The sequence below is a fragment of the Pristis pectinata genome, chromosome 29 (genome assembly GCF_009764475.1).
Source record: "Pristis pectinata isolate sPriPec2 chromosome 29, sPriPec2.1.pri, whole genome shotgun sequence".
In the NCBI taxonomy this organism is placed as follows: domain Eukaryota; kingdom Metazoa; phylum Chordata; class Chondrichthyes; order Rhinopristiformes; family Pristidae; genus Pristis; species Pristis pectinata.
This window is the reverse complement of record NC_067433.1, coordinates 18856227-18883109: the sequence shown is the minus strand read 5'-3', so window position 1 is coordinate 18883109 and position 26883 is coordinate 18856227. Positions and strand designations below refer to the sequence as shown.

Sequence of the window (26883 nt, the reverse complement as noted above, 5' to 3'; positions counted from 1 at the left end):
ACCAGTGTACTCTAGGTTTCTCTGCCTAATCTTCAAGTGGTATCTGTGTTATCCTGAGGTACTCTGCATTCGTTCGGATTAGTTGATTGAGAATTTTAGTGTGGGTTCTGAAACCATGGATGTGGAATGTTTCTGCAGGGTCTGTGTATGGAATGAGATCAATCAATTGATGACCAATTCTCTCTCCCTTGTCCCAATGGATAAGGTTCAGATTGACATAATCCATTCCTTTCTGAATTTGGAAAACAAAACTGTTTTTAACTATTAGGTGCATTTAATAAAGGGTAATTAGCATTTCCAGGCCAAAGTGGCAGCTTGTGTTAGGGTACAGACCGGCCAAGGTCTAGTTGAATGTGGGAAAAGTTGACAGTTGCCCCATGTTCTGTGGGTCGGGATACGGATCCCCTCTGGCCTGCCCTCCGTTGGGTTTTTCTTGGCGAAACCTCACCAAGTGCCTGTGGTGTAGGCCTCTGCTGGACACAGACAGAACTGGTAACTCGAACCTACCTGCAGGAAGAAGCAAAGTGAGCAGGAGCCCGGAGTCAGGCAGGGAGAGTAGAGTCTTGATTCCCGAACTGTAAGAGTTGTAAGAGTAAGATGCCAGATCCTTTAGCTTCTTCTCACTCTGAGCAGCATTTTTACAATGTATGGTGCAGTTATACTTCCTGCATCTTTTTGCCTGTAGACAGATACTTCTTGAAGATGCATTAAGTTTCCAGATTGTTGCCACAACGCATTTTAAGTGACTCGGTATGACGCTCCCCGGTGAATGACCGTCACACCATCACTTACATCAGTGATTATGATGATTACTGGTGGGATATGTGGAGACTGCATTGATGCAGCTTGCTCAGACAGACACCACGCAACACTGACAGAATTACAGATAGCCTCCCGGATAATTACCCTCGTTCGTCTGACAAAGTGAGATTTCTTTATATAATGAGGCGAGCCACGGTCAAAAGTTCTTTAGTAGAAGGGGTTAACTGAACGTGAGGGCTGTTTATTAGTGCCTTGTGGATCTCTGCACGTCTTGTGCTGGACAGCTCTTGATGTTCAGCCTTTGCTCAGTGCAGTTGCTGCTTTCAGTAACAAAATATGAAGAGCTTCACAAGAATATCAGCAGACAAAATTTGGTACAGATTCAAATAGGGAAATAATTAAAGTGTGCAAAGAAGGAAGGTTTTAAGAGGCCCAGAAAAAGAGTCATAGAGCTACACAGCATGGAAATAGGCCCTTCAGCCCAACTCAACTACGCTGACCAGGTTGCCAAGCAGAGAGGGGATCCCGGATTTCAAGCTCAGGGAGCTACAGGCATGACCGCTGGTGGTGGAGCAGTTCAACTCGGCTGCAGTACTGATGGGCCCGAGATAGCGCAAAGCCGGGGGTGCAAGGCTGGAGGAGGCTACTGAGCTGCACCATTTTAAATATTACGGTGAAGTCAGTGAGCGCACTTGATGCGAGGGTTCTGCTGCCAGCAGTGTGTGAGTAGTGTGAGCTTCCTCTGCTGCAGAACATGGCAGCACTGTGTCATGAGAGGACTGGATCTTCTGGGACTCACAAAGTTATGTCGAATGCCACACAATGCAGGGGAAGCCTGCTTTGAAGTGGAAAGTTTGAAGCTGGCAATATTATTTTGATGAAGTGTTTCCGTGAATCTAAATTTAATAATCGCTGTCTACCAAGGGATTGGAGAACCTGATTATTCCTCCTGGCTGTCCAACGTAAAGGAGATATCACACTGGCCTGTTGATTGTAATGATTGTCTTGTCTGAACCCGTCTAACAGTGCTGGTCGTTGGCCAGACATCTCAGCAGGCGGCCAGTCTTGTGGCCAGCGTTAGATAAGGCGGCTTAAAGGGAAAATCCAGTATGTGTGGAGCAGACACTGGGAGTTGTGCAGGAACGTGGGCTGTCCTGGGAAACGGGAAAAATTCCTGGCTCCAAGGATTTATAAGCAGTTGGTCAGATCACATTTGGAATATTGTGAGCAATCTTGGGTCCCATATCTAAGGAAGGATGTGCTGGCCTTGGAGAGGGTCCAGAGGAGGTTCACAGGAATGATCCCAGGAATGAAAGGAACTTTTGATGTCTCTGGGCCTGTGCTGGATGGAGTTCAGAAGGATGAGGGGGATCTTATTGAAACCTACTGGATACTGAGAGGCCTGGATAGAGTGGACGTGGAGAGGATGTTTCCATCAGTTGGAGAGTCTTGGATCTGAGGGCACAGCCTCAGAATAAAGGGACGTCCCTTTAGAACCGAGATAAGGAGGAATTTCTTCAGCCAGAGGGCGGTGAATCTGTGGAATTTGTTGCCACAGAGGGCTGTGGAGGCCAAGTCATTGGGTGTATTTAAGGCAGAGATTGGTAGGTTCTTGATTGGTAAGGGGGTTAGGGGGTTACAGGGAGAAGGCAGCAGAATGGGATTGAAAAAGAAAATCAGCCATGATTGAATAGCAGAGCAGATGATGGGCCGAATGGCCTAATTCTGTTCATAAACCTTAAAGGTCTTATGATTTTGGATGTTGTGCTAGAGGTGGTGTGGAGGGAGGGGAGAGCCCAGTATCCACAGGGAATCTGAAGCCCCTCCATCAGACACACGGGGCAGCGGAGCAGACGGCCCCCGGGGGGGGGGGGGGAGGGGGGCAGTGCCAGGCGTCAGGCTCCGCGGACGTGGATGCACTGCGGCAGGAGATTCAGTGACCTCACAGGGCCGGTCCGGGTCAGTGAGTGGATCGCCTGACGCCTCATCCCAGCTTCTCTGTCGTAGCCTCAGACCTGCTCGCTGCACCCCCACCGCCCCCCACCCCCCCATGGATCTCCATCAGACAGATTTCAACCTCGTCTTTGCCTGCCCCACCCTCACTCCCAGCGCAGCTGCAAACCCCTCACCCACACCCTGCAGACCCTGCCGGCTATCCAGCCGTGACAGCCACACGGTGCTCACTGACCGCCTGCCTTTCAGACAGGGCAAGGTGATACATGCCGGGCAGCAGCAGGAGATAGCCAGTGGGGGACGGGCTGTCTGCATGTCCCGACCCCTGACCCCCCACCCCCCCAGTCGGAGAGGCATCACCGAGGGGGAAGCAGTGACCACTGGCGGGGTTACATCCATTCTGAATGTTGCCATCTACATCCTAACCCTACTTGTTATAGTCACAGAGCAATACAGCACAGATACAGGCCCTTCGGCCCAGCCAATCCATGCCAACCATAGTGCCCACACAGCTAGTCCCAATTTCCTGTGTTTGGCCCATATCCCTCCAAGCCCTGCCCCTCCATGTACCTATCCAAGTGCTTCTTATATGACACTGTTGTACCTGCCTCAACCACCTCCATATACGCACCACCCTCTGTGTGAAAAAGTTGCCCCTCCCTTCCCTCTCATCCTAAACCTATGCCCCTAGTGCTGGACTCCCTACCCTGGGAAAAGACTGTTACCCTCCACCTCATAATTGTAAACATTCCCCTGTGTTCCAAATATCACGTCACTTGTGGTGCCCCGCTGCCCGCAATCTCCTGCCTGCAGGTTGCAGACGAAGTGGGCTTGTATCTCGGCCACCGCCCCCACCCCGACACCAGCTCATCGCCCCATGCGCTTCTCACCTCTAGCGCTCACGAGCAGTGACGCGATCAGAAGCAGTGAGAGGGGCAGGAGCACTCTTCCCCACACCGCCTGGGACGATAGCCTGGAGAACGGCTTTGCGTGTGGTGGGACTCTGGGCCGTGAGGGTCCTGGAGCCGAGGCAGGGGCGGCTGCCGGCTCACCCCAGGGGCAGCCCAGGACTCAAGGAGGACCCGGAGCAGCTGACAATGCGCACAGCGGAACACTGTTGCGTTGGGCAACTTGGGAACAGCTGGCATTCCCTGTGAAGGAACTTGTGGGAGACCAGCACCCTGTGGCATGTGGCTCTTCACCAGGAGCATGTCCTTCCCATTGTGGAAGGGGTGGGAATCTCCAGTGGGCCTGACCAGGAGGCAGCATCTGGCTGGTGTCACAGGTCTGATGCCTGAGTCTTGCAGTGAGACCACTGACCACTGGCGTATGGGTTGCAGTGTGAGGACGAGCTGCCAGGGTGTTGCAGCAGTCCCAGCTCCCCAACAGATCACCAGGACTGCCAAGACGCCCACGGGACAGAATCCTTTCTCCCACGTCTGCCCCTCCACCCTTGAAGGAGCCTCCTCCACTGAGAGTCCACGGCCTCCCATTCACCATGCTGTAGCCACTGGGAGCACAGTGCCCAGGAGGACAGGCAAAGCTGCCTGGAAGGCAGGCACTAAGGAGGACGCGAGGGTGAGTGAATGATGCTGTATGCTTACTTTGAGGTGGCTTTTACCTTTGCATTGTAATGAAGTGGCTCCTCTGATCAGGGATGTGAAGTGTGGCCTGTGTGTGGAGAGGGTAACTTGGTTTATTATTGTCACATGTACCGAGGTACAGTGAAAAACTTTGTTTTGCATGCCATCCCCATACAGATCATTTCATTACAACAATCCATTGAGGGAGTACAAGGGAAAACAATAACAGAATGCAGAATAAAGTGTCACTGTTACAGAGAAAGTGCAGTGTAGGTAGACAATAAGGTGCAAGGCCATGACGAGGTAGATTGTGAGGTCAAGAGTCCATCTCATTGTGCTAGGGGATCATTCACTAGTCTTATAACAGCAGGGGTAGAAGCTGGCCTTGACTGGGTTCTGGTTGTGGAGTTGCGTGTGGTGGAGTTCGTCACAGCTGCCTGAGCAGAAAGAGTCTCCGTTACTCCCTCTTCCTGCTCGTTACTCCCATTACTTCCTGTCTCCGTTACTCCCTGTTCCTGCTCCACAGCTGCTAACACAAGCTCAGCCCTCAGGACGCTGAGGTCCTGTCATGTGCAGCAGACCGCTTGGGTCAGAACGCTTGCTCTGGCTGCTCTGGAGTAGTCCAGACAGTGGAAACATTCGGTGGCTTCCATTGTTGGTTCAGTGCCCATGGATCCCACACTCCGTCATCAGACGTGCCACCAACAAGCCAGTCTTCCTTACCCAGTTGTCGTGGCACAGCACCCTGGCAGGTGTCAGGGCTGCTGCTGTAAGACAGGCACCAACCTGAATGCACTGCCAAGTCACACACCAGCTGTGTGATGAAGGAGTGCAGTCCTTGTCAGTGGCCAGTGGAGTCTGTTTGTGTGTGTAGTCAATGGCACCCCTGTGTCATGGAGGAGTCTGCAGTCCAAGCGACACTGTGAGCAGCCTCTGCGAAGAGGGATGAAAATGTGTAATTTGCCCCAGCTCCCTTGCCTGGTATTGGGTTTATTATTGTCACTTGTACCGAGGTGCAGTGAAAAACTTGTCTTGCATACCGATCATACAGGTCAATTCATTACACAGTGCAGTTACAATTGAGTTAGTACAGAGCGCATTGAGGTAGTACAGGTAAAACAATAACAGTACAGAGTAAAGTGTCACAGCTACAGAGAAAGTGCAGTGCAATAAGGTGCAAGGCCACAACAAGGTAGATCATGAGGTCAGAGTCCATTTCATTGTATAAGGGAACCGTTCAATAGTCTTATCATAGTAGGGTAGAAGCTGTCCTTGAGCCTGGTGGTACGTGCCCTCAGGCTCCTGTATCTTCTACCTGATGGGAGAGGGGAAAAGAGAGAATGACCGGGTGGGTGGGGTCTTTGATTATGCTGGCTGCTTCACCAAGGCAGCGAGAGGTATAAACAGAGTCCATGGAGGGGAGGCTGGTTTCCATGATGCGCTGGGCTGTGTCCACAGCTCTCTGCAGTTTCTTGCGGTCCTGGGCAAAGCAGTTGCCGTACCGAGCCGTGAATCATCCAGGTAGGATGCTTTCTATGCATACCGGGTGTTGTAAGTAACTCCAGATGCAGCTGGAAGGAGCTGGATACTTACAGCTATTGGTCATGGTCGCTGTGACAACCCTGGCAATGTGGTCCTTGCCCTGCTCTGAGATTGAAGCTATGGCTGCAGTAGGTGGTAAATTTCCACGAGGAAGTCCGTAATGAAGCACAGATACTTTGTACGTTGATTCTCACACCAAGATTTGCTGGCTGCACTCCCTCAGTGCTGAGAGTCCTCTGCCCTTCCCCTTCCTCCCCCACCTAACAGCTGCTTGACCACTTCTCCGGGCCCGATCCTTGGCCTCCCACTCCTGTGTGGTTTTCCAGGGTCTACCAAACCAGTGCACCACATCAAGGAGCTGCTGGCTTGTGGAATTCAGCAAGGAACCCTCAATCGTTTAACGCACCATTTCCTTTAGACTTCTACAACTTAAATCAATCTCACAAAACAATAAGTGCCTGCATAATCATAGCAGCGATCTATCAGCAACTTTCATATTCATCTGGGTGTTGCTGGCAAGGCCAGTGTTTTTGCCCTATCTGCCCATGAGAAGGTGGTGGTGAGTGTTGCCTTGAATTGCTGCTTGCCTCTAACCTATAAACAGATACTGTTTCCGTTTAACTGGCGCTAGGGGGGCAGTATACTCAGCCATGAATGTTTGAGAAGGCAGCAGCTCCAAGGTGACCGTGCTGACATCAAATCAGCACTCTGTTCTGATTGGTCGTGATCCGGGGGTACCAATGGATCCTAGCTTGACTCACACCATGTGCATTCACACTTTGTTACCCAGTTGGAGTGCAGGAAGCAGGTACCCGTGCCCTCTGATTTAAAATTTAAAATTATTAGACATTGAAGGAACCATTTGGAAAGTGTTGCTGATATTAAAGATCGGGCATGATCCCATCGAACAGCAGGGTGGACCTGAGGGGCCAAATGCTCACTCCTGCTTCTATTTCATAAGTTCCTTCCTGGATTTTGATAGACTAAAAGTAGAGTTAAAATTTGAGTAGTTTGTGAACGGCTACCTATTTAAAAATCAAAGTTTAAAGTAGTATTTAATTTCCTGTTGTGTAATCAAGGAAGCCTTGACTCCTGGATACAAACTGGGTTCATTCCAGAGACCGCACCGGGTGACCACTTGGCAGCGGTAGAGTGGACAGGTTCCCATGGGCCCTCTCTGTACCGGTTTGTTGGATGTAATTGGAAGTAGACCCAAGGCAGATGCAAAGTCCAAGCAAGTAATCTTTAATCGAACAATTTACAAAATCTGTGAGCTGTCTGTCCTCAATAACAAGAGGAACAAAAAGCTGAGCCAGACCTGAATGTGCATTTCATGTCCGGATTAAGTGTGTATCCATCTGCCAGCCAGTTGTGTTGGGGACTGACGTTCCTGCTGGATTTGCTCTTTGCCGAGTTCAGGTCACCTCTCACTGCTGCAGTGACGGTTGCTGGCGAAAAGCCTGGCGCAGGACCTGAGGGAAAAGGACCCACCTGAATGAATCAGATGTTAAAAGCCATGTTTGTGCCTGGTGTGTGCAACTCAGTTGAGAAAGAAAAGGTCAGTAGCTTGTTGCTGATTTTTTTCCCTCGATAATCTGGAGACCATTTTACATTTGACAGGTCACCACCCCAGTTAACGCAGCAAGGATATCCATGGGCAGCAGGTTTCTGGTTGAATGTGAATAATGAAGCTCTTTTGATCATTGGTATATTTACCATCAGTGGATCATATTTAAGTAAAAGACACCGATACATGGTCCCAGGGTCTGAACTGTAGGAACTAAGTGACCACATGTTGTGAAAAATGAATCAAAGCATCGAGAGTTTGTCATATTTAAAATACCTCTTCTGTGATCTTCTGGGTGGCAGCAGATCTTTGTTTTTTGATATGACCAAAACAAGTTTTTATATTTTGTTATATATTAGTGTCTCTCTGGGTAGGGAAAGGACAAGAGTACTCTTATTGTTCATGTAAACTTATCCAACACAGTGCACTGGATGGTTCTATGAAATTACTGATTGTTGGTTGGGACACAGTCAGTCTGAGCTGGCTACAGCCACTGGTCACCTGCGTCAGTGAGCATTGGAGGAACAGTATTGGAAAGGGTGCTGCTGACTTTGATGTTTGTAATTCTTCTGCTTTTCTCGAGATATTGAACTGTCTGCTGTGCCCTGCTTGGACTGTGCTCACAGAGCTATGAACAGCTTGCAGTGAAGTGCAGTTCTTACAGCCCGTGGCTGGACATGTCCCACAGTAACAATATCTAATGTGATGCCATAATGTTATCGCCAAATCCTCTTTCAGGAGGAACATAAACCTACACAGAATTATGACAAATCAATGATTGGTTTCCATCTCCATAGAAATTGTGACCTTTCTCATTGAACTTGCACTTACATGCCTCGTCATAAGTAGCAGTGCAAGTCCTGTCCAAATAGCCGAGGCTGGCATTGGTTACATCTCCCAGATGCTGGGACAGGCTCTGCACCACAGACAGTTCAATGTCTACCAGCTCAACCTGATCTCTGTCCCGTGTGGAGCTAGCGACAAAAACTGGACATGAAATAAATCTAAACCCTCTGTTGTTTTCTGCGCAGCCTCAGACAAACAGCACCAAAAACAACGTAGTAACCAGTCCCAAAGGAAACATTCCCTGCCCTGCACTGGTATTGCCTCTCTTCTTCTTATACCATCTTCTTTCACAGGTACTGGTGAACCATGGCTGGATCTGTCATTGAAATCCTTCTTTGAGGGCTTCCTGTTCTGCCAGATGTTGAGTTCAGAAGGTTTTCCTTCTTCAAGCAGCCAGAGGGAGAAGGACTTAGTCCACCTTGACAAATGCGAATCATAGTTTCCATTTAATCAATGGCTTGACTTGCATAGTGAAGCTCGTAAAGCTTGGCTGGGTTTCTCACCCGCTGCTCCCCTAACAGAATATGTAACAATGAGTGCTCTAAGTGATTATCTGTCCGTCTTTCTGAATTGAACAAGCCGTTAAACATCACTGTGGACCTGGCCCCACTCTTGAGGACTAGCTGAAAGCCATGTTTCACAAGTACGTCCTGTTTCAGTCTGTCTTGTTGTTTCTTGTACTGACTTTTCTCTTTGCTATTGACTTGATGTGATTCGGCAGTTTGTGAGTGGTGTGTTAGTAACGAGGTGCTCAGTGACAGTTCTCATCAGGACTGAAGGTTTTAAATAAATGTTTAAAAAAATATATCTTGGCTATTTCACCTCATTATTAATCTTTCTGGAGGGTTGGGGGCTAGTCATTAAAACTGCCAGTGGTGGTATTTTGCTGTGCCCATCCTTGTGGTTAGCTTTGATGCAGGAAGGACGGGCATTTCAGCTGACCTCCTCCCCATTCTCCCTGCGAGGTTAGTGGAGGGGGTGTGAGAGGAAGCAGGAAGAGCAAAACAAAGTGAGAAAGCTGAGTCTCTCTCACTAGAGTCTTTCCGGTGTTAACTGGGAATGAAGTGCAGCTCAGTGAATGGACATAACTGGACCAATCTCAAGAAGTTCCATCAGCATGGGCCCACGCCATCAACTGTTGTAATTCACAGTCTATGTTCTTGGGTAAAACAAAACTCTGTGGAGTTGTGTAAAATTGCTAATTGTGTGCTGTTTGAAGCAATTACTGAAGCCAAGTTCTGCTTTAACATGGGAGAACATTAAGTACGTAGAACTGCAACTCACTGAGCACTAAGTAACAGCAAACGTGTTGGTTATTTTTGGTCAATTAACATCACCCATTTTCCTTCCACTAGCGTTCTGAGGGGTGATTTCCTCCCCATCACTGGCCTTCTGTCAGATGTGAACAATGGACATTATTTAAAACCTGGTTTCATTCTGGGAATCAAAGTTAGAGGAACTCCCAGATGAGACAGAAAGAGAGAGAGAGAGAGAGAGCGCTGCACCATCATTCTGTAGTTCATTACCAGGCCACGTTAGCAGAGTCTTTCCATTCAAGGCCTCATTTGTGATTCTTCCATCCTTGATCCATTTCTTGCCACTCAGGACTGTTCATTTTTGGTATAATTTCCCTAGTAGAAAGGATTTTTTTTTAACCTCTCTCTGTTTATGACCTTTGTTTTCTGACTTTCTGTCTTTTTTCTTGTTTTGGTTTGAAACCCTCTTTCTCCTCACTAAAATTTCCTTTTCTATATCTACTTTCACTCTCTTTAGGAGCCACAAACTACTGTCATCCATAACCCTGTGGATGGGATAAAGGTACCATCTGTCTGTGGTGTAGTCTTTCCCAATTTGTCGCTTTCTGTTGTGGGAAATGTCCCTGTATACGAGCTAGGTTCTGACTGCAGTGTCTGTAAAATAAATGTTTGAGGGTCACCCTCTTGGCAGCCGCTGAGGGGGACTGAAGATCAGAGTTCAGCATTTTTGTCGGCCTTCTGGTGAAGGAGAGTTTCCACTTTCTTGTCTCTCTGTTGGTCAGTGTCCCCTTGATTATGTGTCAGATGTTATGGTGTCTTTGGCCTATACTCACAACTCACCCTGTGGTTGGGAACTACAGCATGACTGTCAAGAAGGCTTTAGTCTTCTGTCAGATATGTTATCATTTTTGTCCTGTAGCAAGGTGAAGAGAAAGCCAGTGTGACCTTGGATTGAAAAGCAACAAAGGCTCTATAAGAGGATGAAGTTCTTGCCTTCTGCTGTAATTTTGTAAAAAGTGAACAGTTTTATGTTGGCTCTCACTTGTGGAATAAAGGTCCCCATTTGCTTCACGTCCAGTAAGACTTACCCTGCCTGCAGTCAGCTGAGGGTACCTCGATGTCTCACTGTATGTGTAAAGCTATAATTCTGGCCACCTGAAAATCATTTCATTCTCCCTGTTGTGGTAAAGCTTACTTCTGAAGGGTTAGGGGAGAGACTGAAGGTGGGTGAACAGATCATTAATTCATCACATGGGGTGCAATTGTGAGCTCTGTTCCAACTTCCAAACAGAAACTTTCCTGGATGTAAGGGACAGCTTACGAAATGACCTGTAACTAGACGGCTCTGTGCCAGGGAAGTTTTGGAAACATGGTCCCTTCCATCCTGTCTGCTCCATCACCAGAACAACCAGGCAGCAGCTTTTGAAACACAATTTCATTTCTAACTGACAGCAAGGACTGCATCACTCTGAATCCCATTGCCTAGCAGGTCAGTGTGACCTTTTGTTTCTGGATGAGCCCATCAGTGGGAGATCAACTGAAGCGCTGTTTTCAAGAAAGTGAGTCATTTCCTTGCCCAGCTCTACTCAACTGAGTCAGAGGTATACTAATGTGCCAGCGAGAGTCTGTTGAGGGAACAGATGTAGGTTCAGTCTTTTGCAGAATATTCCCTAATTTAAAACAACGATAGGTTAAATGCTCATCAAGTAAGTCAGGTAATTTGCTAATATTTACATCACTGGAGTATCCCTTCTCTCAATCCCTTCACAAGGAGGGTAACAGTAATATTCTTCAAACCCTAATGGCCCCAGTTCTCTTATCAGGAAGGCTACGTAATAAGAGGAACTAGAAGGGGTGAGGATCACACTTGTCAGACTTCAGCTCTTTCAACACTGGTGCTTCCAACGCCTTTCAGCAGTGGGATCTTCAGAGAAGCTGGGGCTCAACTTCCATTAAACAATCACTGCCTGATACCAGTGACACACTGGCTGTGTGAACAAGCACTTGGATTCTGTTGACCTTTTCGCTCTCAAGTCAAGTGACTTGTTTGCTGGCCTTAAATTCACTGATGATCTCTGTTTTTCATAGAAGGACTAGTAACTAAAATATCAGTAGCTATAGAGACACAGACTGTAGATGCTGGAATCTGGAGCAAAAAATAAACTGCTGGAGGAACTCAGTGAGTCGAGCAGCACCTGTGGAGGGAAGGGGATTGTCGATGTTTCGGGTCGGGACCCGAAATGTCGACAAATCCTTTGCCCCCACAGATACTGCTCGATCGATACCTATATCTGTGTTAGAAAAAAAATGCATGGTTTATACTCTAGAAACTGGTTCCCTTTTTCTTCTCTGCTCATCTTCATGCTTTCTCTTACCCTGTTCGCTCAGTTCTTAAGCTTTGTCATTTTTAAATCACGGCTTTTCTTTCCTTTTTTCTGCGCTGAGTTCAGTATTGTACCGTTAATGCCATGCCCAAGTGGTGAGTGCGTGGAGGGTTGTGAGTGACACCTTCTCTGTTTTGTCTGCAGGAGTCTTCAGACAGCAGTAACACAACAATCGAAGACGAAGATGTTAAAGGTAAGCAATGCACTAATGGTGGATTTTAGAACGTGCCATGGCAAGATCGCAGTGATTTTAGAACAAGGTTACACGGTTTAAGTGAAGCCTTTGTCCTTGTGGTGTTTACTTGGACAACTCAATGGAAGACTTGGGCTGAAGGAACCTCATTGAAGGGCAGGGTTTCTGTTTCACCTGAGATTGCTGGTTCTACAGGTACACAAGGGGCTGGGGGGAGACGGGGAGCCAAGCTGTCTCCTCAGGTAGCTCCCATTACTTGGGGCTGGTTGAACTGTGTCAGTGGTTAACAGGAGCTGTCAGCAGAGTGTCGCAGCCACTGGAGATGTGAAACTAAAGCACAGGCAATATCTTTTGACAAGCAATTTTTTTTTCCCCATCATTGAGCGATCCAATACCAGAGAGCATGTGTTTAAGGTGAGAGGGGGTAGGTTCAGAACAGACGTGAGGGGTACTTTTTTTTTTACTGAGAGAGTGGTGGATGCCTGGGTGCGTTGCCTGATAGGGTGGTGGAGGCAAATCCATTGGGGGCTTTTAAGAGGGGCTTGGACGGGCACATGAATGAGAGGAATATAGAGGGATATGGGCATTCTGTAGGTAGGAGGGAATAGCTATGTCGGCACAACATTGTGGGCCGAAGGGCCTGTTCTGTGCTGTACTGTTCTATGTTCTAAAATGGAAACACTCTGCAGGTCTGGCAGCATCTGAGGAGAAAGAGTTACCGATTCTGGAGGAGGCGTAGAAGGAATCACAAATTACCGGCATTTAAAACGGAGTAAAAATGAGCAAGGGATTGGAAAGGAAAATGGGAGCAAACAATAGAATGACTCATAAAGGGAGTAGGGAGGCTGTTGGATGGTCAGTGAGAGAGTGAACGGCTCCAAGGGTTGGGATAGAGAGAATTTGGAATGGATATGGGAAAAACTCGCCAATGTGAGCTTGGTTCGGCTGTCCTGTACCTGAGGGCATGACACAGGGAATCACTCTCCCTGGCTAGTGTGGATGGCAGGGTAGGAGAGGGTTGGCTGCTACTTCCAGGGGGCCAAGTAGAGGTTGTGGGCTTCAGGCTGGGTCAGGCGCTCGCTCTGACCAAGCGTTGGGGTTAGTTTGGGATTAGGCCACGAAGGTCCACCTCAGCCCCCAGGACAGGAGGACGTGCTTCACGTCACAGCCGGGGAGCAGTGTGTCAGGTAAGGAGGAGAGGAATTGGGTCGGGTCAGAGTGGGTTTTAATCCAGTGCCTGAGCTGCCCTTGACTGCCGCCTCCTCCTGGAAATCCCAGCACACCCCTCCCACTAACCCCCCTACTCTCCTCCTCCCACTCTCCTGCTCCCCTTCCTCCTCTCCCTCACCCCCTCCCACTCCCCCCTCCTTCCTCCCTTCCCCCTCCCCACCTCCTCCCACTCTCCCCTTCTCCCTCCCCCTCTTCCTCCTCCCCTCTCCCCATCTCCCTTCTCCTCCTCCCCTCCCTTCCCCTTGTCCCCCTCTCCCCCACCCCCTCCCCTCATCCCCCTCCCCTCATCCCCCTCTCTTCCCCCTCCCCATCCCCCTCCTTCTCTCCCCCACCCCCTCCCCTCATCCCCCTCCCCTCATCCCCCTCTCTTCCCCCTCCCCATCCCCCTCCTTCTCTCCCCCACCGTCCTCCTCCTCCTCCTCCCCCACCCATCACCCCGTCCCCCCTCTCTCCCCCACCCATCACCCCCGTCCCCCTTCTCTCCCCCACCCATCACCCCCGTCCCCCTCCTCTCCCCCAGCCATCACCCCCATCCCCCTCCTCTCCCCCAGCCATCACCCCCATCCCCCTCCTCTCCCCCACCCATCACCCCGTCCCCCTCCTCTCCCCCACCCATCACCCCGTCCCCCTCCTCTCCCCCACCCATCACCCCCGTCCCCTCGTCCCACTGTCCCTGAACTGTAGCCCTCTCTGCCAAAGAGAACATGGACGCTGTGATCAAGGTGTGACGTTAACATCTGTCTTGTGTTCAAAGAGCTGCAGAGTGGTTCGAACACAGCTGTGGTGCTCGTGTTTGGACGCCCCCGAGGTCTGGTGCAGACGGCCAGATTTGTGCAAACGTGAGAGAGGATTGGATTGATGAGCTGGGACAGAGAGGTCAGCGTCTCGTGTGGAGACCAAACAGAGTTGCCCAGACATTAGATCTGCACCTGGTCCCCGTGACCCAGAGAGGCAGGGTGGTGCAGGGTGAGAGGCTGAAGCAAGTAAATCACCTCCTCGTCTTGAGGGTTTGGGATCCTGTCAGTAGCTCGGGATGAGATGAAGATGTACCTCTTGCCCTCGCTGTGAGGTGTCAGGGGAGGAGAGAAGTGGGAGAGGTGAACGGGAGAGAACATGGAGCCACAAGTTGGGTGGTGCGACCACAAGATGGTAAAAGCTACAAATGATGGGGAGGCTAATGGACGAAGGTGAGGTAAAGGGGAGTCCTTTCATGGAATTGGTGGGCTGAATGGCCCCCTTCTGTGCTGTAACCATTACCGGATCACAGTTTTGTAAGGTTGGAGGGAAATGCTGAGCATGGAATCCAGTTACTGTACTGCACTGGTGAAGGGAAGGAATGGCTGTCATCAGATGGGAGGCAGAGGGCCTGAAGGAAGGGAATGCAATGGCTTGTCGGACCTGGGATGGCGAAAGGTGTAACCCAGTGGGGAAGGAAGGACATGGTGGGATTCGGAACACACCAGTGTAATGGTGGCGCGATGTTCATCAACTATAACTCAGGCATGAGGGGATGACTAGCTGTCTCCTGTTTGTCTGCGTCTAACGGGTCCTTATCTCAGCCGTGGTCTCGCTGTGACCACGCAATGGTTACAACACACAAGGAGCCATTCGGCCCATCAGTCCGTGAAAGGGCTCCCTTTATCCTCGCCTTCAAGTCTGAATGAAGCAGCTGATCCAATGATCTGGCTTGGTGAAATTATAGACATTGCATTTCCCTGGTTGACCTATGTTTATGGTCGTCTAAAAATAATCATACCCAGTGAAGAGTTGGCTCTTTGTTAAGGTTAGGAGTAAATATTACTGATCAATGAATGGGCTCCATTAACATCTAAACCACCAGGAAAATGATCTAGTGCATTGCAAATACCATTAACCCAAAGATTAAAGAACAGTCTTTGTTGTTTCTTATCTGCCCACTGAATTTTTATCTGCAGTTTGTGTAGCTCTAGGTTACGGTGTTGCATTGGCTGCCCAGAGACCATCTAGCTGGCTGCCTGATACACTTGCACCAGTTGGTCAGAGCTTGAGGTTATTTTGCAGCAAGATTGAGGTGGTCTCACTGCAGTTCCTATACCTGTGTCGCACCTCTGTTGCACACTGTGGTTGGGTTGTGTAGGGCTCCCAGTTTAACCATCAGGCTGAGGTGGGTCAGTAGGGTCTCCAACCTCAAATTACACACTTTGTTCTTGCTGATTTTTGAGAGAGGTACAATGAAGAGCTTGCTGAAATTGTGAGTGCAGTCTGAACTGTGTCTGATGTGCAAAAGCCATTCGGCACCAAGATGCACTCAGCAATGTTAACCTTTGTCAGTGCTTGCAGTCCCAGGGAGCAGTGGTTAGAACAAGTTCTTTATATGAGGGTACTGACAGTGGGTAGGAAATCTACTGCAAGTGCTCCCGCAAAGTGCCTCGTCCTCAACCTTAGCAACATCGCCCTCTGCCACATCAGATATGGTTCCACGCCCGTTCCACTTTAAGCAAATTCCTCACTGTTTCTTCCTCAAACGTTAGGTCTGGTCGCTGGGGCTCGAGACATCGAGGGGTATGAGGAAGCTGGAAAGCGGGACTGAGTTTGGATCATCAGCCACCATCATGTTGAATGACAGAGCAGGTTGAAAGGGCTGAATGGCCTACGCCTGCTTCTATCTTCTTTTGCCTTGTGAGGTGGACCCGTATCAGCCTGACATTTATTGGATACCACAGTGCGTGCAAGCAATGGGCACCCACATGCATGCATCCACCAGCATGTGCACTCAGTGTACTTCCTAACATGGGCCGGACCGTGCATTGCAGTCTCAGTGTGGGCCCCTGGTTAGCCAGTGCTAGAGGTCGGACATAGGTGATGATAGATCCAGATGGAAGTAATGATGGTAGGTGCGAGGTGCCTTTATCAGATGCCCTGACCCAGCTGCTTCTGGGTGAGCCTGCAGCCTTCCAACTGCCTCTGCAGAGCCAAGCTGCTGCACCAGGGTGTCTCACCAACACTGGCCTGTGTTTGGATTTGCACCACCATTAACCAGACTGGCTCTGTATCCTGGCACTTGCTGTCTTCAGTCCCCCATCTGCCTCTGTTCTTGGTTCCACCCCAACTGGCTGCACTGATCCACGTTCAGCCTCTGAGGCAAGTGTAGGTGGCATTGTGTGTTTGTGCACTGTCATCAAGGACGTTGTACGTTGGAATACCAGACAGTCCACAAGCAGAAGTGAACACATTTGAAGTTTGAATCTGACACGTTAGCATAGCTATTGGTGGAGACACTCACCTGCTGATTAAAGTGGAAGTAAACACAGAAGTTGAATTGAGTTTTCTTTTCAACAGAAGTGTGAACACAGGTGGGGCTTGTACCCATTCTCCCTCCTTGCTCCCTGTGAGGTTCTAGATTCCACGCTAAAAACAGGAAATGCAAGAAACACTCAAAGTCAGGCAGCACCTGTGGAAAGAGAAACACTGTTAATGCTTCAGGGTGCAGACCCTTCACCAGCACTGGGGAGGTGTGAAATAAGTTAGAGTCAGTTTGATGGTAACTTTCTCCCAATTCTAACTCAGACCTGACATGCAAACACTGCTTCTTGCTCCACAGATGCTGCCTGACCTGTGCATGTTTCCTGCATTTTCTGTTTTACTTAATATTTCCAGCACCTGTAATTTTTTTTATTTTCATTTCTAGATTCTGCAAATTGCACAGTCTGTGCACGGGTGTAAAGTCGACAGTCGTTTCTGCTCACTGAGCCTTTGATTGATTGTAAACTGCATTGTTGCCGGGAGTAACGGGAATTCGATTGCTTTCTTGCTCTAAAAATGCCGCCTTCGTTTTAAACCCAGTGTCAGTGGATGATTTAAAAAAAACAATTGACTGAAAAGTTTCCTCATGTCTGAAAACCAAGACAGGAAGCTGCTGGGCATGTGCTCTGCAACTTTGAATAACCTGGCCCAGCTCAGTGCTGCAAAGCATTCTGATTTCCTTTTTTCCACGGTCATTGTAATCCTTTCGAGGGCCTGAGCTCATGCTTTTGATGTTTGGCAACCTGCAACTGCTTTTCTCTCCAAGGGTTCTACTTGGTGATAGTGGGTGTGAGATGCATTTACCAGAGCGAACTGGCAGCTTTATTGCCGTCGGCTTCAGAGGTTGGGACTGGATGACAGCCAGTCTTCCTGCTGCTGAATAATCAGTGTCCTGTCACACCCAGACCTCTGGTGTGAAAGCAAAACACTGCGGATTATTAAAAACTAAATAAGTTCAGCTTTGGGATCTATGCCTGGCGGGGGGGAGGGGGGGGAGTCCCTAAGGATTTCCCATCCCTAGCTGCCCTTGTGAGCTGCTGCCTGAACCAGTCCCTACAGTGCCCTTGGAGAGGGAGTTCCAGGATTTCGACCCTGTGGTGGAGAAGGACTGGGGATAAAGTCAGGATGGCGTGCGACTTGGAGGGGAACCTGCAGGGGATGGTGTTCTCCTGCATCTGCTGTCCTCGCCTCCTGGTAGTGGAGGGTGTGGATTGCAGAGGTGCTTTCGGAGTGTCCTGGGAGAGCGACTGCAGTGTGTTTTGTAGATGGTGTACACTGCAGACACTGTTGGGGAGCAGGGACTGAAAGTTTAGGGTGGTGAATGGAGACTAAGCCAGGATGCTGGGAATTAAATTACACTTCTGGAAATACTCAGCAGGTCAGGTAACATCTGTAGAGAGGGAGACAGAGTTAACGCTTCAGGTCAGCGACCTTTCATCAGAACTGCCGAGTTTATGTGGAGTAGCACAGGTTCATCCCAATCCAGATATCTGCAAAGAGTTTCTGTCCAGGTTTGTGCTGTGGATGCCTGGGGAAGGTAACTCAAGCTGTGGAAATGTAACCAAGCAAGAGAACAGTAAACTGTTGTCAGACCTACAATAGGGCAGGACCACGTTAGAGTTTGATTCACCAACAAAGCAGGAAAATCTTGTGCTGTATTGTGTAGGAACCAAGACTGGGTGATTCAACTGCCCCCAGTCTATTTCACCTCAGTGAAGTCCACCAACCACAAGTCCATATCCTGTTAGGGTCATAGAGTTATACAGCACAGAAACAGGCCCTTTGGCCCAACTCATCCATGCTAGCCAAGATGCCTACCTGAGCTAGTCCCATTTGCCTGCGTTAGGCCCATATCCTTCCAAACCTTTCCTATACGTTTTGTACCCTTGCTAGGTACAATAGGGCACTGAACCCGTGGAGAGACAAAGAAAATGCGTCAGAAGTCTTGGGGGTGAACCAGCTTTGTTGGGAGGTCCTCATCCGAGCTTCCCTTGAAGGAACAAGTTAGTGCTGGGACCTGTACTCTGAATTCTAATTTACATTTGACACATTAGGTGTTGAAAAGTGTTGGCCAGACCGGTTGGTGACATCGAACAAACAGCGAAAACAGGAGCTGTAGTAAGTGGTTTTGGAAAAAAAAATTCAAACTGGATAATGAAAGCCCCAGCTAAAATGCAACTTCACTGAATGTGAAGCATCCCATGGGGGAATAGTTGTGGTGGGAGTGTACAGTGAGCAGAGTTGGATTATCAGCAGAAGAATTAAAAAGGGGGCCAGGGAATAAAAGTGCAAAAGTGTCAGAGTTTTAGATCTGTAACCAGAACTGTTGTGTAGAACTGTGTAGAGATTATACTGGTGCTTTGCACTGTACAAGCAGCTTAATTCAGTGTACCTCACTCAAAAAAAAACCATGCTTACCCTCAGGAGGGGCTTTCCCTCAGTACAGGCCTGACCTCAGGTGCTGTGTGGGTGAGCTTTGAGGGAACGCTGCATATTCTACAAACGAGGAGAGCCACCTTGAGATGGGTACGTTAAAGCAAATCCAGAACATTACTGGATAATGGGGATATCAACCTGGTGTAAATTTACAACGAATATTAGATTTAAACAGCAATAAATGTTTGGAATAGATGGCTGTTTGGATTCCATGATGAACAATGAGGGCCTGTCTCAACATTCATCGAAAATAATTCTTCTTATTATTCATGTTGCATGGATTGATATTGGATAGGTGCTCCATTCACTGGCTTCAGGTGAGGCAGTGTGAATGGTGGTGATTCCTCCAGAAACGGATCTCTCAGAACAGGAGGTCAATATGTGGGTGATGTTCTGACTTGAATGGTCACAACTTGGGCAGGTCCTCGCATTGCACTCATGGAGCAGGTGGTCACACCCTCCTCCCTGGCCCATCCTCCAGCTTTTCCTTGAAGACTTCCTCGCTTGGGTCAGTTAGCACGCTGCAGTTGGTGATGTTTGTGGTCGGCCCATAGGTGCACCATCGGGAAGACGGCTGTGGTTAGTTTACTGGGATGAGGGTACATGAGAGTAAACGGCACCCATGAGGCTTTATAAATCCGAGCTTCTATTACCCAGAATAAAGCCATTGAGACAAAAGTTATATGCTGCGTTTCAAATTGAAGATCTTTACATTTATGCAGCACTTTTCATAGTCTAATCACCCCCAAAATGCACATTAAGCTCCCATAAAACAGCAAAGTGGTAATTAGATAGTAAGTTTCTGTGGTGTTTATTGAGGGATAAATATTGGCCAGTGACAGTCCTCAAGATAGGGATCCTCTGCATTGATCCAAGAAGACAGAGGGAACTTCAGTTTAAAGTCTTATGAGAAAGGCAGTGTTTCCTACACTGCAGCACTCCCTCGGTACTGCACTGGACCACAAGATATCTATCTTGAATGTGCAACCTTCTGAATTAAAGGCAAGTGTGCAGAAGCTGAGCCATGGTATGTACTACCAAGTTTAGCAAAGCACACACGTCCTTCACTTTCCTGTAAATTTATAACTTCTGGTCCTATTTACAACTTACTTTAAGTTTGTCATTTCTATACCATTTAATATTTTACTGATTTCATTATGATCAGCATGCATTCAGTACCACAGGACCAGCATGCCTGAGCAGCACTTAGCTTTAAATCAGCCGTGCTGCCATTAATATTCAGAAGCTTCTAAAAGTGGAAGGCAGTCAGTGGCGAGGAGGAGCCTTGTTCTCACATGTCAGAATGTTCTATTATTGGGATAAAAATAACAAAGAGCTTGAGAGAAGTGTCTAACCTAGTAAATGTTATGAAAGAATCTGTCACTTCTGCCTGAGAGTTTTACAGCAACAAAGCAGTGTCAGCTTTCTGGTTGTTGAGCTCAGACCCTGTCCTCTCAGACAATTACTGTGAAACAGTCAGATAAATATCGAACTGTTGTACGTTTCTCAGAACAACCATTGCATCTACGCTGACCTCATTAGCTTCTCTCAGCAGGGATCCTGTTCCTACCTCTTGGTGAATGTGAACCTGCCAGTGGTGTGTATTCCGAGCTACTTCTCTGGAGCAGACTGCAGTGTGTTGTGACATTTTCTGGGGACCTTAGTGGAACAGGGTTTGGGTGTATTGTGAGAAGCAAAAGCAGTGCCATGTGATGAAATTGCTGGTGGCAAACAAAGTGTTAACATGATAGCAGATTGCAGAGCGAGGGGTGCCCAGCAGAATACTGTGGGAAGCAAACACCCCCAGCCCACATTTCCCCTCAATCCCACCCCCCCCCCCCCCCCCCCCCCCAGGGCTGCTACAGGCTGCATGAGCACTCGGGAAGGCACGCCAGGGTTCTGTGGGTGCCTTGAAACGTCTCCTCCCTCCGCTGTTCAAAGACCCAGTCGGTGTCCTCTTGTGAGTGACTGATGCTTGTCCTTCTCCTGTGACATTACAGCTGAAGAACATCGGCTCCCGGTACAGTCTTAGAAAAAATGCAATTCCCCAATCGCTGATGGTTCTGTGGTTTATGGAAAAAAATGTACTATTCTTGGAGAGAGTGAAGGTGGTTGGTTTCCTACACAGGTTGCTCATGAGATGTCTGCTGCTGAAACTGCCGAGCACTCCCAAATCCGTGACCAGTGGAGAGTCCTTCCAACCACTGGAAGCTGCCAGGTCCCAGTAGGTTTCCTCTTGTCTTGAGGTCGCTGAGGTGTGGGCTCTGCCTATCCCGGTGTAGAGCGGTTAGGGCCTCCAGCTCTGATTAAAAGCAAAGCCACTGAGGGGTGAGCAAGGCAAAAGAGATGGATGGAATCCCATCAGGGACTCAATGTGTCATTGTGTCATGTTCAGCTGTGCATGTAGGTTCAATGTCACAACTGTAATGTGTGTTTCTGAATTTGTGACCAGGTGCTGCAGGTGGTCAGTTATACCGACCTTTGTCACTTCATACCAACGGAGATCTCCGCTGTGTCATGTTTGTATTTTGTATTTGTATTGCAGAAGTGTAACCACGGAGAATGTCAAAATGCCAGCAATGAATGTTGAGTGATCGTGTCCTGTGCCATTTGTCGGAACGCTTCCCCTCCGAGCCTGTGTGCCCAAACCTGGGATCGCTTCTGGTTTTGGGTGCACTGCTCACTGGGAGCAGGCTACCTCTTGCTACAGCACCAGGGAGACCACGCACTGCCCACTGTTCTCCCCACTCCCCTCCCATAGCCTGGTTATCTCTGTCTCTGAGCCTAGTGCATCAGTGGAAAATGTCAGGGGTTGGAAGCATGTGGCAGCCCCGGGTTACAGCGTGGGGCCTTGTTCAGGGCAGTGCAGAGGCTGTGGATTTCAGCCTTGCTATCTTTAATCCCCATTCTGACTTAAACAATTACCTTTTGGGACTCACAACGTTTCTGCCTTACCTGCATGTTTCCACTTCAAACCTTTCATAAAGTGCAAGTCTTGGAGTAAACTAGACTTTGAGCCTTGTCCTGTGGTTATTCTGGGGGGGCCCCTTTTCCCCTCTCACCCTGTGGTGTTTGCCATCATTCATTCTGTTTACTGTGTAACATGCTCTGTGTGTTTGTTTCCATCGTCCTTTGCATGCTGCCTCCAGCCAAGGGCGCTGAGAGCAGTGCTGTAAGGAACCAGTCAGGTGCTGTGCCTCAGGCCGAGGTGCTTCAGTCTGCACTTCCTCCGCCTCCTGTACTCTGTAAGTTGTCTGGGCATGCTGTGTTCTGCATTTCACGTGACTGCCTGTGTGTGTTTCCAACAAAGTGGCCATTCATAAAAAGCAAACACCAGCACCTACCACTCGACTGTCCATCTTTGCCAATCACAAAGGAATAAAGAGATCAAATTCTGCCCCATCCCCTCTCCCCCAACTGCCCACAGCTTTGTGTAATGTTTGGCAAACTTGCAATTAATTAATTAAAATCAATTAATTGGCCCACTTCATCCATTTCACCTGCATAAGGTTAGAGGAATTCACATAAAACCTGAATTATTCTAATTGTTAAACCATAGACAACTAAAGTACATTCTCTACATCAACCTTGAAGTCACACAAAAGCCGTGTATAACTAAACCCTCAGTAGGAAAGTGTTTTTGAAAACATTAATTGTCTACAGGAAGCAGAAAGCCTACTTAGCCACACACAGATTAATAGGTTAGCTGGGTACAAGAGGGGATTTAACTACCACCTGTGAATCTAGTGTCTGAATTTAGACAACAGTGTTGGAAAAAGCTTAAATGAGCTGTAGTCCCACCTCCCAATAAAAAGAGTAGAAATTGTTTCAATAAAATACAAAACAGTGGCTTTTAATTGCATAAAGGGCAGCAATAAATGTAATTAATTCAATTTTCAATATTTCTATCACACTTGAAAAACATCAAGCCTCTCACATAAATTGTATTAGTAACTGCACAGAAAATACCAAATGTAACTGGGGTGACATGACAGAAACGCAGATACAGTCACAATTCCTTAAGGTTTACATCAGTTACTAGAGCAGGATTTCAGCTGATAATATGACAGTATCTAATAAAAGGACTCAAAAAGCAGCAGAGGATTTTATTGCCAAATTTTTCCAGATCAGTTCAGTGAACATTCTCCAATGTACTGACAAAGTACATCTTAAAATCCCTTGGTTCTGGTGTTACCTCAAATCTAAACTATTCTGAAGGTAAAACAATCTGCTAATCTTTCTGTGAAATAAGTAATTTAGTAACAAACTTCAGGTGTTTAAAAGTTAATCATTAGTTAATTCAGTACGTGAAAATCTCATGATGTAGCTGGAGAGGGGATGGGCTTGGCAGGTCATATTGGAAAAATGATCTCATTAAAACCGTCCAATAACTTGATACCAAAGTAGTTTAAATAGATTATAGAACACTACAGCGGCATGAAATTTTAAAAACTGCAGTTGATCAATGATAGAATTACTTTTCAGTTCTTAATCTAAAACAAATCAGTTTGTTGAATGATGATGTGGGATTTGTTATGAATGGCCTAAGCTTACAAACTGCATGCTATTCAGCTTCAGCACCTCTGGCTTAAACCATTGGGACTGTTTTACGCCTGTACTCACCCTGAGGTACAGGACCTCACGTTTGAAGTTGCATGACTTGTGATTTTGCTGTCAGGTGATTAGAAGCAAAGGGTAGCAGCCACAGAGTCCACGCCCACAAGATGTGTAGCTTCCAGCCAAAGTTGCCCTGGTGGAGAATTCACTGGCTTCACAAGGAGTCACTGAATTGTAAATGGATACAGCAGTCACATACGGTCTTCTCCCTCCAGTGTGGAAAGGCTCCATGTATCCAGAGAACAATTGTGTCCCATCCACTCAAGAGACGACTTTTCCTTATATAGATACTCTGCTCTGTGCTGGGTCATGTCACCATTGCCAGCAGGTCCTAGAGTGCAGGAGGTGATAGCTCCAGGTTTAATTCGGTGTTCATAGATGTCAAATACTTTTCCTTAAGGAAAACCTTCTTCCCTTCCTCTTTGCCTTCCCTGTGCTGCACAGCCCCAATTCTTTACCTCGTTTTCTGGGCATGAGTATTGCTCTGCCCTGGATGCCCTGACAAGGTGCTGATGAGACTGGCTCCTTCTGAGAGTGGAGGGTGGACCATCGGGCTGGAGTGGTGTAGCTCAGGTACAGGCTGGGGTGGAGGGGTATACTGAAGGACACTGGGGAGCCAGTAGTCTGGCACCTTCTATTGTAACATTGTAAACAGGTGGTGCAGCGGGTAGTGCCACTGCCTCACAGCTCCAGAGACCCAGGTTCAATCCTGACCTCGGATTCTGTCCATGTGATGTTTCTCTGTAATCCTCCAGACGCTCCGGTTTCCTCCCACATCCCAAAGACGTGCCGGTAGGTTAATTGGCCGCTGTAAATTGCCTGTTAGTGTAGGTTAATTGCAGAAAGGATGAAAGGGGAGTTGATAGGGCATGTGTGAGAGAGAGAAGTTATTGCAGGAGTACAGGAAGCTAGCCTGGTGTGCTGAATGGACTCCTGTGTCCCTCTGATAAGAGTCAATGATCCCTCTCACTGTGACTGAGACACTCTGATATCTCCCAGTGCTGACAGCCTCCCATTGTGGTGGATGAGAAGAGACACGGCAGGTGTACTTGGTCAGAATGAGTGGCAGAGGCTCGAACTACTGAGCCCGGCAACGCTTGTCCAGCCCAAAGCAGCCGGACAAGGGACGGGAGGTCATTAACTCGGTCTCTTGGCTGGGGAGGAGTCAGAAGCATTTGTTAATCTGTCCCATCTTAAACGTGCGCTTCTAAAGAAGCTTTGTCAATGAGTGAATAAGGAGCATGGTCAAATGGCACCAAAATGAGGGTTCATGCAGCTTTAAAGCCATTCATCTGCAACATTGATTAAATAAAACACACAGTGTTTGTCTCAATCACCTCCAGAGTTTCCTATATTTCTGATCAGATGTCATTGAAAGGTTACCGAGAGTGCCATCGTTAATGGCCTTGGTTGGGAGGGAAAGGTGGCATTGAATCCGAGTTATAGGAAACTACATGGAACTTCAGAGAACCAGTCATCTGTTTCAAAAAGAAACTGCTTTGTCAATTCATGTTTAATTGTGAAAATGTTAAAATGTCTGTTTAAATGAAGACTGCTGTTGTGTTCAGCTGAATATAATGGATAGCTGACTGGAACAGGAATGCATCGCTTCATTGGTGGGTCAGGGGCAAAATGCATCACCAGTTCATTACTGTGGGCAACTGGTTTGTGGGGGAATTGTTCTGTGTTCGTACCGGTCAGCTGTCCTTGTGTGGTGAAAATGTTGAAAGGGCTGATTGGATTCATTGAATTAGAAGATACTGCCCCCAGCTCAGGGGTTAAAGGAACTGAAATCTATGGAATTCCCTTCCCTGTGTCCAACTCCCATGACCCAGTGAGGTTCAGTTACCACCTGATCATAACTTTTACTGGTCTGGTCCAAAGGCCAATTGTGCAAAATACTTTATTTTTTCTGAAATACCTAACACTGTACCTAACACAGTATCTCACTCCTATGAAGGTTTCGCCATAGTGTTAAAAATTAAGAGAATATTTAGCACTGCCCTGTGTTTAATCCAAAATGGTTGTCATTAATTGAGTTCGGGTGGAGCGTTCTCAAAGTTTCTTCAAATGAACTTTGGGAAATTTCATTTTACCTCCCCAAAAAATGGTTGCATATCTCAAAAGAGGCCTCTGGAATTCTGAACTCAGCTCACCAAACCAACATGGATCACATTGTTGGCTTAATGTTGAAGAGGAGAAGCTAGCATGTAGTATGGCAGGATCCTGATGAAATGATTCTCTTCCCTCGCTCAGTCCAGCTCAACTGTTTGTAGTCATTTCAACTACCTAAAAAAAGGTCAAAGCTAAGGCAGAGGTTGAAATGGGTTAGGGAGAGTTTAACGTGTTCCTTACATTGCTAAACAATGGCAAATGGCTTTGTTTGAATTAACAAGTGCAGAACAGGACTTTGCAGTTCAGTGCTGAAGAACACAGAAGCCTTGAGGATCATGCACAGAGTGCCGCATTGCATCAGAGAACGTACAGAAATATGTCTGTTCCTGATCTTAAAAAAGAAATTTATTTTTTCTTTAAAATGCAGAGAGAACGTTCTAAAAAGTTGATAGGTACTGAATAATTTCCAGTGATACACAGAACAATTTAATATCCATTGTGTCTCCCTCAGATCTTCAGATCCTAGTTTTATTCACAGCTCACTTACAATGCAACATTCGTGTCTGTACCCGTGTCACTGGGGGAAGGTCTGGGGACAGCAGTTCCAAATTTTTGTCTTCATGCAACGTGCTTGAATTACAATCTACATTCCAGAGCAACACGTGAAACTTCCAAAGGCAGGTTCAATAAAAATCTTTCATCTGCTTTAGAGTAACAAACCTTCGACAAATTAAACACCAAAATTATCTTGCCGAACCTATTACAAATTAATTGGACTCGGAATGATTCTTGGTGTACTCTGGAGCTTCAGTCTTACTAAACTTCACTCTGTCCTTTGGCATCACACCCACCTGTTGGTGCTGTTTTGGAATGATTACGTTTTCAGATATGATGGTTCATGCATTTTGAACTGGAGTCCCTTCCCTCCACATCAAAAGGTTTTTGATTGGAATTAATCTCATCTGGCTGTAGCCTGTTCCTGCTTTTTCCCTTCAATGGAGAGCTTCAAGTAGTTGGTTGAGCTTTTACAGTGAGGGAGGGTGGATGGAGCTAGGCCATTTTCACCATGCTTCAGTTACCTGGGGGCACCCCTAGAGCATACCATTGAGCAGCGACT

The 26883-nt window shown here is 47.7% G+C and overlaps 1 protein-coding gene across 50 annotated transcripts in view; it reads left to right on the top strand.

Moving 5' to 3' along the window:
* The window catches only part of LOC127584370 (calcium/calmodulin-dependent protein kinase type II subunit beta), a 254845-nt gene that overhangs the window by 201169 nt on the left and 26793 nt on the right, over positions 1–26883 (top strand). For 11 of the 50 annotated variants that reach the window (XM_052041093.1, XM_052041108.1, XM_052041096.1 and 8 more), the window contains 4 exons: positions 8439–8507; positions 10027–10071; positions 12038–12086; positions 22184–22279. In XM_052041093.1, the coding sequence (XP_051897053.1) occupies positions 8439–8507; positions 10027–10071; positions 12038–12086; positions 22184–22279 (259 nt within the window). The remainder of the gene's footprint in view (positions 1–8438; positions 8508–10026; positions 10072–12037; positions 12087–22183; positions 22280–26883) is intronic. The other 39 variants (XM_052041110.1, XM_052041128.1, XM_052041112.1 and 36 more) reach the window with 7 other exon arrangements.